The 17,746-nt window shown below is 36.2% G+C and overlaps 2 protein-coding genes across 7 annotated transcripts; both read left to right on the forward strand.

The window, feature by feature from the left end:
- On the forward strand, positions 539–6,889 carry LOC18766325. 6 transcript variants are annotated; one of them, XR_002273054.1, is made up of 6 exons: positions 539–877; positions 1,089–1,194; positions 2,828–4,478; positions 5,535–5,628; positions 5,828–6,302; positions 6,481–6,889. XR_002273054.1 is itself a non-coding variant. In XM_020570825.1 (5 exons), the coding sequence occupies exons 1-5, from the start codon at positions 771–773 to the stop codon at positions 5,865–5,867; spliced, it is 1,998 nt and encodes a 665-aa protein (XP_020426414.1). In that variant the 5' UTR covers positions 539–770; the 3' UTR covers positions 5,868–6,889. The 6 variants fall into 6 exon arrangements, 3 of the variants coding, with proteins under 3 accessions (XP_020426414.1, XP_020426416.1, XP_020426415.1); XR_002273056.1 differs by having other exon boundaries at positions 5,828–6,268; XR_002273055.1 differs by having other exon boundaries at positions 5,828–6,238.
- On the forward strand, positions 8,266–12,371 carry LOC18766522 (NAC domain-containing protein 17). The gene is made up of 5 exons (XM_007201114.2): positions 8,266–8,906; positions 9,890–10,167; positions 10,273–10,575; positions 10,953–11,550; positions 11,799–12,371. The coding sequence occupies exons 1-5, from the start codon at positions 8,717–8,719 to the stop codon at positions 12,161–12,163; spliced, it is 1,734 nt and encodes a 577-aa protein (XP_007201176.1). The 5' UTR covers positions 8,266–8,716; the 3' UTR covers positions 12,164–12,371.

Below are 17,746 nucleotides of genomic sequence, written 5' to 3' on the forward strand. Positions count from 1 at the left end.
ATCTGAAATATGAGATTATGATTTTTTTTAAAAAAATATTTGAAAATATTATCTGACATGGGACATGTGGCGCAATTTTAGAGGGTCAAATCTTATCTGAAATTTGAAATTATAATTTTTTTAATAAATATTTGAAATTTTTATTTGAAATAAGACACGTGGCAATCGAGAATCTCATCTGAAAATCTTTTCTGAAAAATAATAGACACGTGGCAACCAAAAATCTTATTCGAAAATTTTATCCGAAAATGCTATATGAAATTTTAGGTGATAATTTTATAATAAATAGTGACACGTGGCAACCGAAAATATTATCTGAAAAGCTTATCAAAATTAATAGTTTAAAGTATAAAAAAATAGGAAATAAAGTACAATAAATAGTATTTGCCCTTACCCTAGCCTTTTGGGGTGGACTTGCCTTAGCCTTTGCCTTGTCTTTGTCTTAGCCTTTGCCTTGCCCCAACCTTTTGGTATTCACGTGAATAGTGACAGCCTTTGCTTTGCCTTAGTCTTTTGGGATGGTCAAAGCCACATTTTACCAATATTTACTGCCTTAGTCTTTTGCCTTAGTCTTTTGGTATTCACGTGAATAGAGAAAATAAAATAAAATAATAAAATAAAGGAACATTTTACCAATATTTACTGCTGTGGGGTCAAAGCCACCAATTTCCCAATTGATTAGCCAAAGCCGAGTGGTTCGGCTCATTAAGCGGCTCCTAAAACCCTAACCCTACACTCTCTAATACTCCCGCGCTCTTTCTCAGACATCAATGGCAAGATCGCAGCTTATGGAGAACTTGGGGTTTTACCAGACGGATTGCGAGTCCCTCTGGTCACAAATTAAACGCCAAGAGAAGCAGATACAGCTCAAAAGGAGGTCATTCAAATAATTTTTTTTCTCCTTTTTGCTTACCAATTTTCTATTAATGAGTTCCTGAATCCAGCTTGTGTGTGAATTATGACAATTTCGCTCTTCCTTTTGTTCCCGATTTTATTTTGATTGTTGTGAGGGTGATGTTAACGTTATGTTATTGATTGATTGATTTTTTTATTTAATTTTCTGCGACGTGTTGATGAAATCCGTGCAGGTGGTTGTTGGGGCTTCCTACTTCCAAATCTGAGCAGAAGAAGTTGGAGAGGTGTGAGTTCTTGAACAACACGTGTTTGCCGGAATCGTTTCTTAGGGAAGATGATGTAAGTTAATTTCTCATCTTCGTTAAAGTGTTCGATTTGAAAGAAGATTTTATGTAATTCATGCATTTCGTAGCCATGGAATATGAATATTTTGGGTTATCAACAATTTAGGAATCTAGAAATGTTGGCCTTGTCTCAAGTTTTAAAGTTTGGATGGCAGTCTCAGTTGAACCTTAAAATGCCATATGCTCTTTTTCTTTAATGATGTAAATTATCACATTGATAATAATCAGAATTGCGCATGGAAGTGCGTGCAAAGTAGACAACCACTTGCTATGAATGCTTCACTTTTCAAGGTTATGCATAGACGATAAACAAACCCCTGGAAGTTACCCACTGAAGCTATGCATATACAGCTATCTTCTTTATTTTTGAGTTTCCTTTAAAAGCTGGAGCTTTTTATCGAAAGAAAAAAAGTTTGAGCTTGATCCCAATGCCGGCCCTCAGGTGGTGAGGACGATATTTATCTGTCTTCCTTTGTATTATATTTATATTATACGCGAAAGCTCTATGTACAGCACAGATGGTATTTCTGCTTATTTTTTAGCAACGGGGCTCGTGTTTGAGTCTTATCAATGACATGTTGGCAGGTTTTTCATTTTTTGAGGAATTGTTGTTAGCAGCCAAACCTTTTCTCTTGCCATCTATAACTAAATACTTTCCAATGAACATTTTATCCAGTTACAGAATAGTAGTCCTAGATGCTCCCGGTTGTCAAATGTCAGAGGAACCTTTCTGCTTGGATGAAGCAGCAAGGTCTTTGAAACCAAAGGATGAATGCATGTAAGCATGGATACGTGTGAGTCATGATTTCACATTATCATTTGCCCATTCTAGGCATTTCATTTTTTATTAGCAGGTTCTCAAATGTGAAGTTCAGTTTTTCTTGTGCTCTTTTGGTGTAAAAGGAAAAATTAACTATATTATAGGATTTTGTCCCTTATTGAAATTTTTTTCACTAATGTAATCAATTGAGTAGTGGTGACCGTGTTTACAAGTTCCTTTATGACTTTTTCTTTTTTACTTTGTTTAGCTTAGGGATAAATGCTTGAATAGTGGATCTAGTTTTGGTACATTAGAGTTGAGTTAGATGTCGATCTATGCTGTTATTTTATTTTTAGAACTTTAATGCTTTTTATCATGTAGTAGGAAGAGAAAAGTATATAGGGGCATCTGGACCATAGAATCAATACAATGACACATTTAAATAGTCTTAAGCATAATACCTATAATAATTTTGCTTGGAATTGTAATAGAGAATTCAGTATGCTATGCATCGGTACTTTATACTTTTATTCTTCGACAAATTATCGTGCATGTTTAATATGATTGTCATTCTTCTTGTACCAATATAAGGTTTAACACAGTCAGCTGGTTGCATTAAGGTACTACTAAAATTTAGTTAAGCAGTTTTGGTTTGATATATTATATATGTATACATATGTATTGGTGTTTTTAACAAAAGCGCTGCTGATTAAGTGTTTCGTAAAGACGCATTCCCAGCCAGGATCGTAGTTGTCTTCTGTGTTTCTTCTGCCATGCTTGTGTTGCTCTAGCATTATGCCGAAACTGTTTGATTAGAATATATTTTCTTGAATATACTAATGATCTACTCAAAATATCTGTCTTCCAGATGTTCTATGAGACTGTAAAATCTTCTGTTGACACAGCTTTTGGAGCATGTGATATTGAAGGAGGGAATAGAGTATTTCAAGATGATATGAAATTGCTTGACGCACCCTATATATCCGGAGCCTTGTCATCATGCCTTGATGATTTGACTAACAAGGGTCTTTACCTTTTTGCTGTTATACTAAGAGGACGCTCAGTGAAGTTTGAGAAAACTCGTTGGAAGATGAAAAGGGTTATCAGAGAATCTCTTCCAAATGTTTTTGGAAGACAAGATAATCATAATGATAAAATGGAAATATCTAAACAGATATCTCAACTTCTCAATGACCCACAATATTTCCAGGATAATTTTATCACATTTTCGTCCTCCAGATTACAGTCTCATCATGCTGCTGTTAGAAAGGTGCTGGATGGACTCAGGGACTTGCCTTATGAGACCCTACTTGCAATGCACAGAAAGCTTAAAGGAGGGCGACAAAGTCTACCGCAATTACGGCCTAAGAAAAGTGGCTGGAATCGAGACAGTCTAATTAACCAAGTGAGGAAAACAATTGAAAAGATGCTTTCAGAACTTTCAATAGGTGATGAACTGCAGGAGCCATTAACCAAAGCCATGGCAGTAGTAGGCTTATCACTGAAGTTGATACCAGGTTTTCATAATTCCACCATAACAGAGTTTCACCAATTCACACCAGAAATAAAGATATTGCAGGATGAGATAGCTAGGGCTATTTGGTTAGTTAAAACAAAGATTAGAATACCAGAGCTGAAGAACTTAAAGACTCTGTTAGACCCAAATGCTAAAGTGTCAAACAGGAGTTTGCGAACAGCAATTAGGAAAATGCTAACTGAATATCTTTTTGATTGTGGTGATATGGATACCATTCCCAAGGCATTATTAGAAACTCTTGTTGTTATCAACAGGAATTCACAAAGTAAACCGCATAGACGCATCACAAAAGATGAAATTGAAGCAGAGGTAGAATGTATACTGAATGTGAGTGCTCAGGTAAAGCAGATTGTTTGGGATTTGTCCCCTGACCATGACTTGGATTTAGATTTTGATGACGCATATATGGAAGAAATGGAGGAATGTGATGATGATGATCATAAGTCCAATGGTGATGATAACGAAAATAATGGTCGGCTAGAGAAAGATGGATTATGTGGAAGTGATAGATCTCATTCTAATGATTTGTTTTATGAAGCTGAAAGTACCGCGGAGTCAACACCATTTGTTTGCAAGCCACCTACTGCTGAAACTACCAGAAATGACTGTTATCCTCCCCTTACACCTAACAAAAGTGTACTTGTCGAGTTGCAGGAACCCATGTTCTCCACTCAAGGAGATTCTCTTGACTCCAGTAGTATCAAAAGAGGGTTAGATGGTAATTATATTGAAAGACATGAACCTGAATGTAATACTGGAATGAACACAGAAAAGCTGCTGCATCTCAAGCCAGAAGATACATATGAGAAACAAACCACTTGTAAAAACAAATACCTCGCAGTTCAAGAAGGTTGTGATGAGACAAGCATAATTGCCTATAATCTCATTGGTCACGTGTTGGAGGAGTTTGCAAAGACAGAAGGTTTGAATTTAGACTGGGATGATACTTTGTATCTCAGAGGTGATTGTGCAACTCAAGAAGGTATCTGAACTATCTTTTCTTGTTCTTGTTATTTTTCCTTTTTCCTTCTCTCATATCGTCTGGAGTAAATTGTAGAAAAAAGAAATCCATCATTCGCAATAAGTTTTCTCCATAACTTCTTTACTAAACTCTAATACTAATCACATATTAGTTTTTTCTTTCTTTGTTATTTGTGTAAAGTCCCCTTGTATTGGAGTGTAAAGTTACCAGTCCCAAATTATCAGGATTTTACCTGCTCTCATTAATTATAATATTGCTATAAGAGATTGTGGCGTTTTCAAGTTGGACTCCTATTAATTCTAGTAGTTAGGTTTTACATGATGGGGATTCAGTTTATGTCAGTCTGTTTGCATTGTACATGCATCAGCAATTCTGAAAGTTTAAAAATGGCATTCGTCAGTGTAAGTTGAGTCATCTACACGGTGTAAGATCACTATGGAGTGTGGACATAGGACGATTCAACAGAAAATAAAGAAGTGAAAGTTTTACACCATTTTTTTTGGGTAGAATACATGTACTTTCTTACGTTTTGATATGCACGAATTATTAACTGTACCTGATGTCTAATAAGTATATGCCTATGCTTTTCTTGTCTCAGTGGTATCCAATATCTTAAAGGAAGAACAAATAACAGAAGATGGTAAACTAAACATCATTTGAGGAAATTGTTTGCTAAATGTCAACTAGTAATTAGTAATTTACTAGATTTGTTTGGTGATCGTTCTCTGCATATAAGTAGTATTATCGCATTAATGTTTGCAGAACGAGTATTAATGGTCCTGCCATCTCTAGTTTTACTTGATTCTTTAGCATTTGTTCTTGGTTTTCTTGTATTAGTAAAAATTAAAAATGGCTTAGATGGGCCTTTTTCCCTTTGTTTTGATTTTCTTTTGTGCTTGAAAAACACTTAATTTTATCAAAATTTCCCCCAAATCAAATGTTACATTGTTTTACTTTTAATTTTCATTATTATTATTATTATTATTATTATTTTGTATTCTCCCATCTTTGTGGTAGGAAGTGAAAACTGAAATACTTCTTTTTCACCCATGACAGTGGTAGAAGAAAAGCAGACATTGTCTCACGAAAACGATGATGGTTCTATAATTGTTCGAGTAGTTGAGGAACTAGTACCTTCTTTTCCAAAGAGGTAGTGCTTCCCTTTTCTGGATACTCTTAACTTTGCTTTATACATTGAGATTTCTTATGAGGCTGTAGTAGCATCTAACAGTATTCACTACACGTGGTCCTGAATTTGTAAAATAGAGGATATGTAGAAGCTTGAAACAAAAATTTGTTAAAAACCTTTGATATTTGTGTTGATAGCACATTTTTTACTGTATATGCAGTGCATTAGAAGCATTAAGGAAGTTGGTGGGCCTACTATAGCATCTTATGAGGCTTTCGTGGTCAATTTTCAGAGGACTCCAGAAGAATATGCTAAAATGCTTTCACATCCGTCCTCAAGCTTGTACTGCAGTTTTTTTCCTGTCCTCTCCTTTCCATTCTGGCAGGATTGAAGTGTGAGCTGAAAGAAGGTGCTTAGCTCTACAATGAGGGTGAATTTAATATGGACTGGCCCATTCTTCTTCGTCATTGGTGGCAGAGGAGGTCTGGTGTGGGGATTCCATTGACTGCTTCTTGCTCATGGAAGAAGGCCAGTCAGCAGTCCAGTTGGAAATTTGAGCTTTAACGAGATGATTGGAACTACATAGGTGCTTGCATGCGCACAGATCTGAAAATTTTGATGGAAGTTAACGGTTTGTCCTGTGACTCTCGTCCACACTAAAGTAATTTCTGTAGCTGGCCCAGGGAACCATCAATGTAGAACACTCAAGTCTTTTTTGGTTCATTCACTCTTTGTTTGCTTATGCTTTGATGCAAATAATCATGTGATCACCTGGAAATCATGTGCATTAGGCAGGAAGATAGAAATACCTGAGCAAGAATGTAAATGATTATTTTGACATACAAATTAACTGTTTTCTGCTCTCCACTGCAGCGGAAATGGAAGATCGATGATGTTAATGGGTTATAATGGCATTTTTTGTGGCTTTGATAATCAGTTTCAGAGTGCCTAAAAAACTTTCCCCGCTCTTTGAGGCTTTGTATGACGTTAAGGTGGCGTACAGGGAGGAAAGTCACTGATCCAAATCTTGCCAGCCTGAGCTTCTTTCGAATTTACGTCCATGTGATTGCATGTCTGTTAATGCTTGGCCTTGTAGCTCGGCCATACCAGCAACCTTCCATAGGTGGTAACCTTTTTCCTTTTTTGCTTGTCTTTATACTGAGAACCTTTCTTATGTAACTAATATGTCTTTAATTACTGGTGCAAATATTCTGTAATTTGCTGAAATTATGTCCATAATAAGCAGTAATCAGTTCCTAAAACTTTCAATTGTATGTTCTAACCATTGGGTGGTCTACTTTTGTGTTTTATTGTATAAGTGGGTTGATATTGTAAGTATGCATTGCATCCGCAGCCACTCATCTTATTCTTGTAGGATTTAGTAGTGAAGCAGTAACTTCTCTCTGGTAATGTCCATTGTCCTCTTATGGAATGTGCCTAGCTTGCTCCCCAGTAATCATGACAAAATATAGGCAAGCCGAAATACAGTCTTTCTCGGTTATTTCACGTGGGAATGGTGTTAATATCTATATTTAGAGTGTCTCTGTGCTCTTCCGATTGTCGTGTTTATTCTTGGAGCGGAAGTGTATCAAATTCACATGTTTGTGCTTGTAGCGGTAGTATATGTGCCTTGAAACGGTAACATTGTGCTTTAAGTGGTAATATACTAGTTTATGGACCCAATCTAGCAGTCCAAATGATGTGAAAGTGAGGTCTAAACCCTAAAGCGTGTACACACCAAGTATAACACTGCACTGAAAGAAAACCGAAGCAAGTAACCCGAGCTTAATTTCCCAGATCAGAGAATTTACGGCTAGTCATCTAATGAGCCATTAACAATTTGGCAGGAGCTGCAAAAGATTACATGACACCACACCAACATTTATATTGGTACTAGTGTTCACTCAAATTCTGGGCGGAAGAGATTCCTTTCTCCTTTTCAGTTTCTCTAAATGCAAGCAAGACTCACAGGTCAAGCAAAATGACACTGTTTTGGATGAACCTTATTGGGTTTTGTTTTAACTCCCGGTATCCTCAATACAAATCTAGCTAGCTCCCAGAGCGATCAAAACGCTACCCAATAATAGCAAAGTAAATTTAGGTTTTAGCCATAAAAAAACTTTCACTTTTGGAAAAAGCCAAAGCTTTTTCAAAAAAGACAGAAAAACCTCTCGACTTTCAAATCAAAGACATGCAAATATAAAGGATTCATTAAGAAATCCAAAAATAAATAAGGGCAATTTTGTCCATTTTGACTTCTTTTAAAAAATTTCTCTCTCCTTTGGGTTTTTCCAAAGTCTCCCTAATAGCAATACATAGTTGTAGCAATTACTTCATCAGTTGAATATTAAAAAATTAAGATTAATTCTCACGGCATTATAATTGTATGTGTGTGAGAAATCCTCCTTTATGTAGTTTAAATTATCTTGTACTTAAAAAAAAATAAAGATTTAATATAGTTTAATATATTTTTGATTTAAAAATATCTCTGATATTAAAATAAATAAATAAACATTTGTCAAATAAAAAAAGCATTACCATGATTCATTCAAGACAAAAATTAATTACAAAAAATGAGCCATCCGAACAGGAAGATAATATGCGGTCCCTACATCTCATCCAGTACAAACATCACACTTGTCAGACTCATAGTCAATCGTCCAACCGAGCCACACCATAAAACCGCCCAGGTTACCCACCCACCACGCTTCATATCGCACGCAAAAATGGCAAAAATCTTAATTTTGAAACAAACAAAAATTTAAAAATGATTCTAAATAAATAAATAAATAGGAAAAATAGAAAATTGCAGCGCTGCAAGTCCAATTCCAAGAAACTTCTCGTCCGCTATCACTAGTAAACCCGCAGCCCCATTCTTCGTTTGACCACCGCATAATCTCTCTCTCTCTCTCTCTCTCTCTCTCTCGCCCTAGAGCCCTACTGTGTCATTTGTAGACTGTTCTTCTCTCTGTTTCAGTCCAACCCTCTCTCTCTGTTCGTATTGATCCAGACGAACAGAGAAATAAAGTTAACTTTTTGATTGATTTATTGTTCAATTTCATCGTTTTACTTTTCTTTGAGGGTTTTGATTTTTTTGGGGGCCGAACCGATGGGCTCAGAGGACGATCCGGAGATGCTTTTTCGCAACGGCCGCTTCTGCGCGCCCGGGTTTCGGTTCCATCCCACAGACGAGGAACTCGTCGTCTACTATCTGAAGCGCAAAATCTGCAAGAAAAGGCTCAAGTTGAATGTCATCGCCGAGACCGACGTCTATAAGTGGGACCCTGAGGAACTTCCTGGTATGGGTTTATGTTTTTTTCTTCTATGGGAAGTCTTTGTTGATTATGTGATTTGGGGTTTTGATCGTTGGGTTATTTGGATATGTGGGTTTGTTTGTGTTTTGGTTTTGGAATCGGTTTTGTGCGAATCTTATTTTTGTTTGGATGATTGGTTGCGGTAACAAGTGAGAGTCCTGATCCCACGGTCAACCGTTTGGATCAAAGTCCAATGTTTGGCGTTAATTCTTAAACCCTAATCTTAACTTTTTTGATAAAAATCCAACTTTTGGTGATCATGTCATCTAAGTTTCAGTAGTTTTTTTATATTGCTTTGCTTTTGACGTGTTTTGTTTGGGCTGATTGGTTTTGGAGTATCTTTTGTTTGGTTGACTGGATTTGGCTCTGTCGGATTTGTTTGGTTGCCTACAATTGGTGAGATACTTTGGTTACGTTTAATGGGTTTGGTTAACAGGGTTTTTGTTTAGTTTCAGTTTTGTTGTTTGGACACATACTTCTCCGAATTTGCAGTGTCCTATTATGATATTTGTATGATCTGATCAAATGAACTAGTTTAGTATCAGCAGTTTGTGCTATACACATATATGTAAGAGTAAAGTATTTTAATATATGTTCTAGCCCTTGGTTTTTAAATATCTAGGTTTTAACATGCAAGTAAATGGTATGTTTGTTATTGATTGTAGGCTTATCTACCTAAACACTCATTTATTTGTGTGTGTGTGTGGACGGCATGTGTTTAAGTTACTAGAATGTCTTTTTTTGCTTTGTTTCAGCAATTAAGTGGATTTATTTAAGATAGTTTTATAATTGCTTCTCCGTTTTAAAATGTTAGCTTGGTTTCAGCATAAGCAATTTTATCAATATGCTAATCTATGCTGTATGTATTCAATAACTGGTTTTGCTCTCTTAATTTTTTATGTTTGAGTTCACAGTTTTTGTTGATTGCATTTTTGGTTACTAACATTTGAAAGTGATATGATATGCAGGTTTATCCCTATTGAAAACTGGTGACAGGCAATGGTTCTTTTTCAGTCCAAGAGATCGGAAATACCCTAATGGGGGAAGATCGAATAGGGCGACCAGACATGGGTATTGGAAAGCTACAGGAAAGGATCGTAACATTACATGTTATTCACGGTCTGTTGGATTGAAGAAGACCTTAGTGTATTATAAAGGCCGCGCACCTAGTGGGGAGCGCACTGACTGGGTGATGCATGAGTATACCTTGGATGAGGAAGAGCTCAAGAGATGCCGGAATGTACAGGTATTAGTTGGAACAGCTTTTCTTTCAATATTTTATTGAATTTCTTCTATATTTCTGCAAATTGAAAATCTAAAATGATGTCCTTTTTGTTTTCCCTTCTTTTAGGAATATTATGCTCTCTATAAGGTTTACAAAAAAAGTGGACCTGGTCCCAAAAATGGAGAGCAATATGGAGCGCCATTTAGAGAGGAAGAATGGGCTGATGATGAATTACCTGTAATCAATAGCTCTGCTGATCGCCAAATCCCAGTGAAGCAATCTGTAGATGTTATTTCTGTTGATCCTGTGAAAGTTAATGGTGAAGTCCATTCTGCACTAAGCGACATCGAGGAGTTCATGAAACAGATTGTTGATGAGGCTGTGCTTGAGCTGCCACAAATGAATGGTTATGCTTACACCATACCTCAGGTTCGTAATCTGTCTCTCCTTACTCTTACTCTCACTTTTGTTTTCTTTCAGTGGTAGTTATTTATGGTTATTGACTATTAGATTTGTAGTATACTGTGGCAATCTCTGGTTAAACTTAATTCCAGCTTGTCGTACACAAGGGGGCCTGTGCCATATTTGGCAAACATGGGTGAATCAGAGGTGGTGGATCTGGTTTAGATGTTATCTTAATAGTCTTCACAATCAGTATTTTAGTGTTAAAGCTGACTGAAATATGATTGCATAAATAAGAAAAATTTATGCTTTAAATTATTTTTGCATTTTTGTAGTCTTGCGTGCACTCAGTTGCTGTCATGGAGAACATATAATCATAAATTTTATGCAATTTCATTATGCAGGCTGTGAGTGAAGAAGAGACCCAAAGTACTGTGGTTGATCTGTACTCCAGGGAAGTTGTATGTCCAGAACCTTACACAGTGTTTAATCCAAGTGATCACCAATGCAATCTGCAGGCAAGCTTTGACTTCACAGAGTCAGATACATCCCAAATACAGCGGTACGAGGCATCTGAAGTCACCACATCTGCTCCTGAAATTCATGAGCAGGGCCCTCCCATACTTCGTGAAGAGGATTTCTTGGAGATGGATGATCTCCTTGGTCCTGAACCTACTATTTCAAACATTGAGAATCCCGTGGATAACTTGCAGTTTGAAGGGATAGATGGATTAAGTGAATTTGACTTGTATCATGATGCAGCCATGTTTTTTCATGACATGGGGCCTTTTGATCAAGGAACAGTTTCTCATCAGCAGTACATGAATTCGCTGGGGAATAATATTGTCGATCAGTTTGAATATCAGTTACAACCCAATCCACCAGCTGTAAACCAAGTTAACCATCAGCTGAATCCTGAATCAACTCAGATGAACAATCAGCTGTGGACACATACTGAAAGAGCAGAACCAAATCAGGAATTTGTCTCGTATTCAACCTCAGGTATATATCAATGGAGATGAATTATCGATGCTTTTGCACATCTATTATTAAGTGCATGCCTTCAGCTTCGAGAGCTCTTCTAGAAGTATTCTTCTAATGTATCGTTGATTTCAGTGATTGGCATGACTAACTTGTTATATATTTCCATTCCCCTTGCCCCTTTGTGGTACATTGGAATGTCCAACTTAACTTTAAATCTTATTATTAGTAGTCACTAATATAGGTAGTTCCTATCTGGTCTTGTTTAGGTGTGGTATATGAACCTTCAAATTTTGCTTCCCAAGCAAATCAAAATCAAAGCGGCAATGAGGCTGCTGGTGGTCCAAGTCAGTTCTCTTCTGCTCTATGGGCCTTTGTGGAATCTATACCTACTACTCCTGCATCTGCTTCAGAGAATGCTTTGGTGAATCGGGCTTTTGAACGAATGTCTAGCTTTAGCAGGTTGAGAATAAATAGCGTTAGTGCTAATGTCACTGCAGGTAGTAGTTCTGAAGCTAAGAGGGCAGGCAGAAGGAGAGGTTTCTTCTTCCTTCCAGTTCTTGTAGCGCTTTGTGCCATTTTTTGGGTTTTTATGGCAACTCTCAGACCATGGTGGAGATGCCTCTCCGCTTGAGTCTCTAATTGGGAAGTTTTGCTGCTATATATATTCATCATGGTGAAATTGATGGAAAACCATTATGGAAACATAGGATTTCAATTATCTATATAATTTTTATTGTAAAGGATGAATTTTCCTCCTTTCTCTCATGTAAATAGAAAATTCTAGATATAACTTGCAGGCTATTGTGTTTCATGGTCGCTATTGCTATTTTGCTTGCTCATACTAGGGATAGCAAAAATACCCGTAGGGGCGGGTCCCCAACCCTAATGGGGGGAGATTTCGGGGTTAAATGGGTATCGGGTATGGGGATTCTCGAACTTGAAAAATCCCCGACGGGTATGGGGAGGAGATGGTATTGGCTTCTCAAACCCGACCCGAAAATATATATGTTTATATTTAAATAAATAAATAAATATTTATAATATTTATGTTTAACCTTAAGCTAACTTCCCTCTCCTAATTCTTCCTAATTTTCTATGGAATCTCATATTGATATGATTTTGAATAGTTGAGTTGAAATTTATATTTAATTTGGATGTGTTGAATGATAATTTAATATGAAATTTAATGTTAAAATGTATGATAAATATTTTTTTATGCAAAAAAATCGGGGATTCGGGGCGGGTATGGGGGATAGTCCCTCGACGGGGGCGGGGACGGGGATTCCCTGAAACCTAATAAATGGGGATGGGTTCGGGGGCGGGGGCGGGGATGGAGAGCAGGGATGGGGATGGTATTGTCATACCCGGCCTCTACCCGACCCGTTGCCATCCCTAGCTCATACTTGCAATTGAACATTAGTACACATGCAACTGCACCTGCCATGCACATATCGGCGGTTGATTTATTTTATTTTCATTTATTTGGAGGATTCATAAGTTGAAAAAAGTCTTTACATCATTTTTCTTTCATACGGTGAAGGGCTCCCGATCAAGACATCTTTTTTGTTAGTTGGGGCTTCGGACTCACTCTTTTCTTTTCTTTTTCATGAAAAAAAAATTGGAATCACAGAACCATTTTATTTTTCATTTTTAGTTTTCATCTTACGTGCTAGAGTATAGAAGGAAAACAGGGAGAATAGTATTGAAAATGAGAGTGAAGATGAGATTGAGAGGGAAGATGAGAGGGGAAGGTAGGAGTAACAAAAGTTGAAAGAAAAACTAAAAACTGAAATCTACTTGAAATTGTTTTCACTTTTGTTACTCATATCTCCCACCCTCTCCTCTCATCCTATCTCTCATTCTTATGATCACTCCCATTCTCACTCTCATTTTCCTCTATACCTTAGCGTAAAAAAATTAAAAATTAAAACTAAAAACTAAAATTGAAATGATTATCAAATGTGGTCAAAGTTTAGCTCTAATTTCATGAATGTCAATTTTTATAATTTTTTTCAAATATAGCAAAAACCTAACTTGAATAGACACAAAATTAAAATCCACGAAAGCCTAAAAGTAAAAACACTTTTAGGGCTCATTTGGTGCCTAGTATTAGATTGGATTGGATAACTCCCTATATTTGAAGCATGTTAAAGGAAGAAATGACAAAAATCTTGACCAAGTTAAAGGTAGAAGATGAAATATTCATGAAGAAAACTTATCCCATCTACTCCCCACAAAATGGTAGGATACCAACACCTTATAACTTATCCCTCTTAATCCTCCCAAAGTGGAGAATCATTCATCTCTACCTTCATTTCCTTCTTCAATATACCTTAAATTTAGTGACTTATCCAATCCAATCTTAGAAACCAAATGAGCTTTTGCTGTTGGTTGAAAGATGGAGGGATATGATTGTTCATTCTTTTGTTTACCAGTAACTTCTCTTTACTCGACTGTTTACAAGATTCACTGATAAATCAACAATTATAATTTTAGTTGGCATATTTGCTATATTTGGTAGTTTCAATGGAAATTGAAGAAAAAAGAAGGAAAAAAAAAACTAATGAGGGCAAAATGAGAAAGTTTCAAACATAAATAAGGGTGATAATTTTCTTATTCGTGAGGCTTTACCCCTAATGGATCAGTTCGGGAAATTTTTTAAGTGTGAAGTTCGGGATAGGGTGTGGAGATGCTATTTCAATCCCTTACCCGAATCCTACCCATTTAAAATATACTATATATATATTTGGGCACGAGAATTACTCTCTTTTTAAAATATTGCACTGAAATTTGGGCAGGGGCTGCGCGAACGCAAGCCCCAACAGCAACAAATTATGACATTGGCTCTCCTACTTGAGGAGACCATAGGCAGACACCCCTCCTAAGTGCAATGGAGGTCACCAACCTAGGCCATGGGCCTTCTTGATCGCCCATACACCCTGTCCAGGTAAGTATTTTTTAACATGCTCATCCTTCTGTATTTATATGCGCCCACCTCAAACCTCCAGTCTATACTTGGGCGATGTGGGACAGGTACACGCATGTTGGTTTTACATATCGTGCTTGTATATTGCAAAGCAAGTTCCCTGGTTTCACTAACAGTCCTTTGATAGTTGCACTTGATTGCATGACAAATTCTAATTTAGTTAACAGCTACAATTTGTTTAGTATTATGGTTTTTCATTTAGGGTCCAGGACAAATTTTATTTAACAATCAAAACCATCTATTTTTCAAGTCTTCTTTAATATATCATTGTTGTAAAAATTAGAAAAATTGAAAACCATTAAGACATCACGGTTTTTCAAGGAAGAAAACACTAAAACAACTACCGTCTAATTGAGTGGTCAAATGATTTTGGATTCAAGTGATTCTTTTTATTATAGAGATGGGCTTTGAGGGGATATCTAAAAATTAGATGGTTCGAATAATTGAAATACAATATGTGGCAGTGACGGACCCATCATTTTTTCAGGGAAAGGGCAATATTTAAAAGGCTAAAAGTTCTAAACAAAATTTAGATAACCACATACCCTTAGAATTTAAACAATACTAATGTCATTCATAATTCATGAAAAAAAAAAAATAACATTACAAACAAAACATCAAAGCCTATTTGAGGCATTTAGTCGAACACATAAGCATCAAATCATTAAGGAGTAAGCTTTTTGAGACATCAATTTTTTTGACAAGAAAAAGTGTAAATCTACTAATTATTATTGAAGCATAATAACCAATTTAATATAATCATATATAAATACTAATTGTCATTTAAGAACAATAATCAATCCCAAAATATAAAATACTCAATTGGCCATACAACTAATAAAGAGGAGGGGGAAAAATAAAAGTGAGAAATAAGCTATAAAAGCCACCTAAAATATTAACTAATAATGATTTATCTTCAAGACTAACCCATGAACACTTTTTCACTGGAGAAAGCTTTGAGAGATTTGGGAAGTGATTTTGGGATTGTGGCTTCTTTATCAGGTAGAAGATAGAAGGGAATTCTATCTACGCGGCACATGGTTATCATGGATAATAAAAATGCTTGGGAATAATAAAAAGTTTAAAGTAGTAAATTGTTGAAAGTTAGAATTGCTTCAAAACTCCCCGTTTCATTAACAGGAAAGGAAACAAAAGTTTTACAAAGACGGCGTTGTTTGAGCTGCAAACAAATGAACCCAAGTCATCTTCCTCGTTTTGAAAAGCCTTGCAACACACCTTGGATGCAGAACTGTGGCACCAAAAGAAGGGCGTAAACCGGCCTTTTCACAGAATTTTCCAGCAAGGGGAGATGCAACTGCATCTCCTTGTGCTTCTGTGGGTCTGCCACTAGTGGGCCCTACAAGGTTGCCTCTCAAAACTAATGGGTCTGCATGTACAGACCACCGCATATTGTCTTTCAATGATATGAGCGGCTAGTATTTCGATAACTCGTCATATACCATTTATGTAAAAAATTACCTGAGTCCGAAATTATTTGACCACTCAATTACATGGTTATTATTTTAGACTTTGGAGAATGAATTGACATCTTGGAAGTTGACGCTAAAAGACATTACTTTGAGCCACCTTCCTTGGATCGGTCGGAAGAAAAAAATAATCACTTTTTAATAGTTAAAGAGAAGAAAACAACATATTTACTTATCAGTATTGGAATGATTTTGATTCCTACGTTTTTGTGTTTACTAACACATGAGTATTGGAATAATTCCAATTCCTAACTTCCACTGCGTTTGCTAACACATAAGGAATAATAAAAAAATCTAAATTCCATGTTAAAATCAGGAAAGGGATCAACAAGGGGGAGTAGTTAATCTAATTTTCATACCTTGATTACCCTATCTAAAAGTTACCAGATTCATAACTTCTCTCATCTCTTTTTGCCACAAAAATCAAGAGGTAATATATTTGAATATGTTTTTTTTGCTTCTTTTAACACAAAATTTGTTTTGCAATGACAAATAGTGAACGATTGTATAGACTCTAGAGAGGATAAACAAGAATTGATACATCAAAATATGAGAAAACAAGCCTCACAAATTAAAATTTGGGTCAATACATCTTATTTGTTTTTTGAAAGAATTGAAGTTTCGAATGTAAGTAACCAGTAAAAAAAACCAGAGTTGAGTTGAAATGATAGCACAGAAATCGATTGTCTATGATATTAATTTACACTCTGTGGGGAGGGGTGGTACTGGCTGAAGCTTGGGTCAGTAGACCCCAACCTCCTTGGTGTTCATTATGTCCCGTGATGGCCTCCCTTGTCCTCCGCAAGGAGTGGTGTACTAGCTGAGCAGTGTAGGATCTAGTTTGTGACTGGTTTTATTACTGGTCTTGTTGTTCTATGTTTAGGAGTTTCTCTGTGTATTGTTATCTTTTCTTTGTGGACTGCTGTCAATGGTTGTAGCTTGTGGTTTTCTGTTTCAATAAAGCATATTTTACCCAAAAAAAAAATTTAGATTAAATCCAAAAGTGGGTGACTAAGAGTAATATAGTGTAGCACATGAGTATGTCCAAGTGGTATAATTCGTCCACATGTATGTCCAAGTGGTATAATTCGTCCACATGTAAGTGGATATATATTCTTTTCATTGCTTTTCTTAGTCAAAGTTAGGAAGGGGGAGGGGAATTTTGTCACATGCACTGCCATGGTGCTATTGAAATTTAAACCTGAGACTATTGGTCTACAAGTTAAGGTCCTTTTCCACTGGATTAGAATTCATTGGCAAGTAGATATTTATTAGAATATAGAGCCGAGGAGAAGGAGATGGTAAAACTAGATTTCGTGCTTTTAAAAAAATTGCTTATGAAATCAAATAAGGGTTTAGGCCAATTGGCCAAGATAGTGTCTTCTCCTTTTGCACTGAGTTCGAACCTCTTATACTAATAGCTTTTTTATTTTAGGCTTTTTATCACAAATGGTCCCTGAGGTTTACGAAATTATCACCTTTCGTCCCTAACTTTTTATGTGACACTAATGGTCCTTAAGGTTATCCTCCATGCATCAAAATAGTCCTTGCCGTTAGCTTCCGTCAAATTTTCTGTTAAATTACTGACATGGCACATGTATAGAGCCTACAGATCCAATGGTATAGAGCCACATGATTTTAAATATAATATAATATATTTTAAATATTTCTAAAACTTTAAAATTCATAAAATAAAAATAAATAAATAATTATATATATAGAGAGAGAGAGAGAGAGAGAG

Source organism: Prunus persica, chromosome G8 (assembly GCF_000346465.2).
Source record: "Prunus persica cultivar Lovell chromosome G8, Prunus_persica_NCBIv2, whole genome shotgun sequence".
Taxonomy (NCBI): Eukaryota; Viridiplantae; Streptophyta; class Magnoliopsida; order Rosales; family Rosaceae; genus Prunus; species Prunus persica.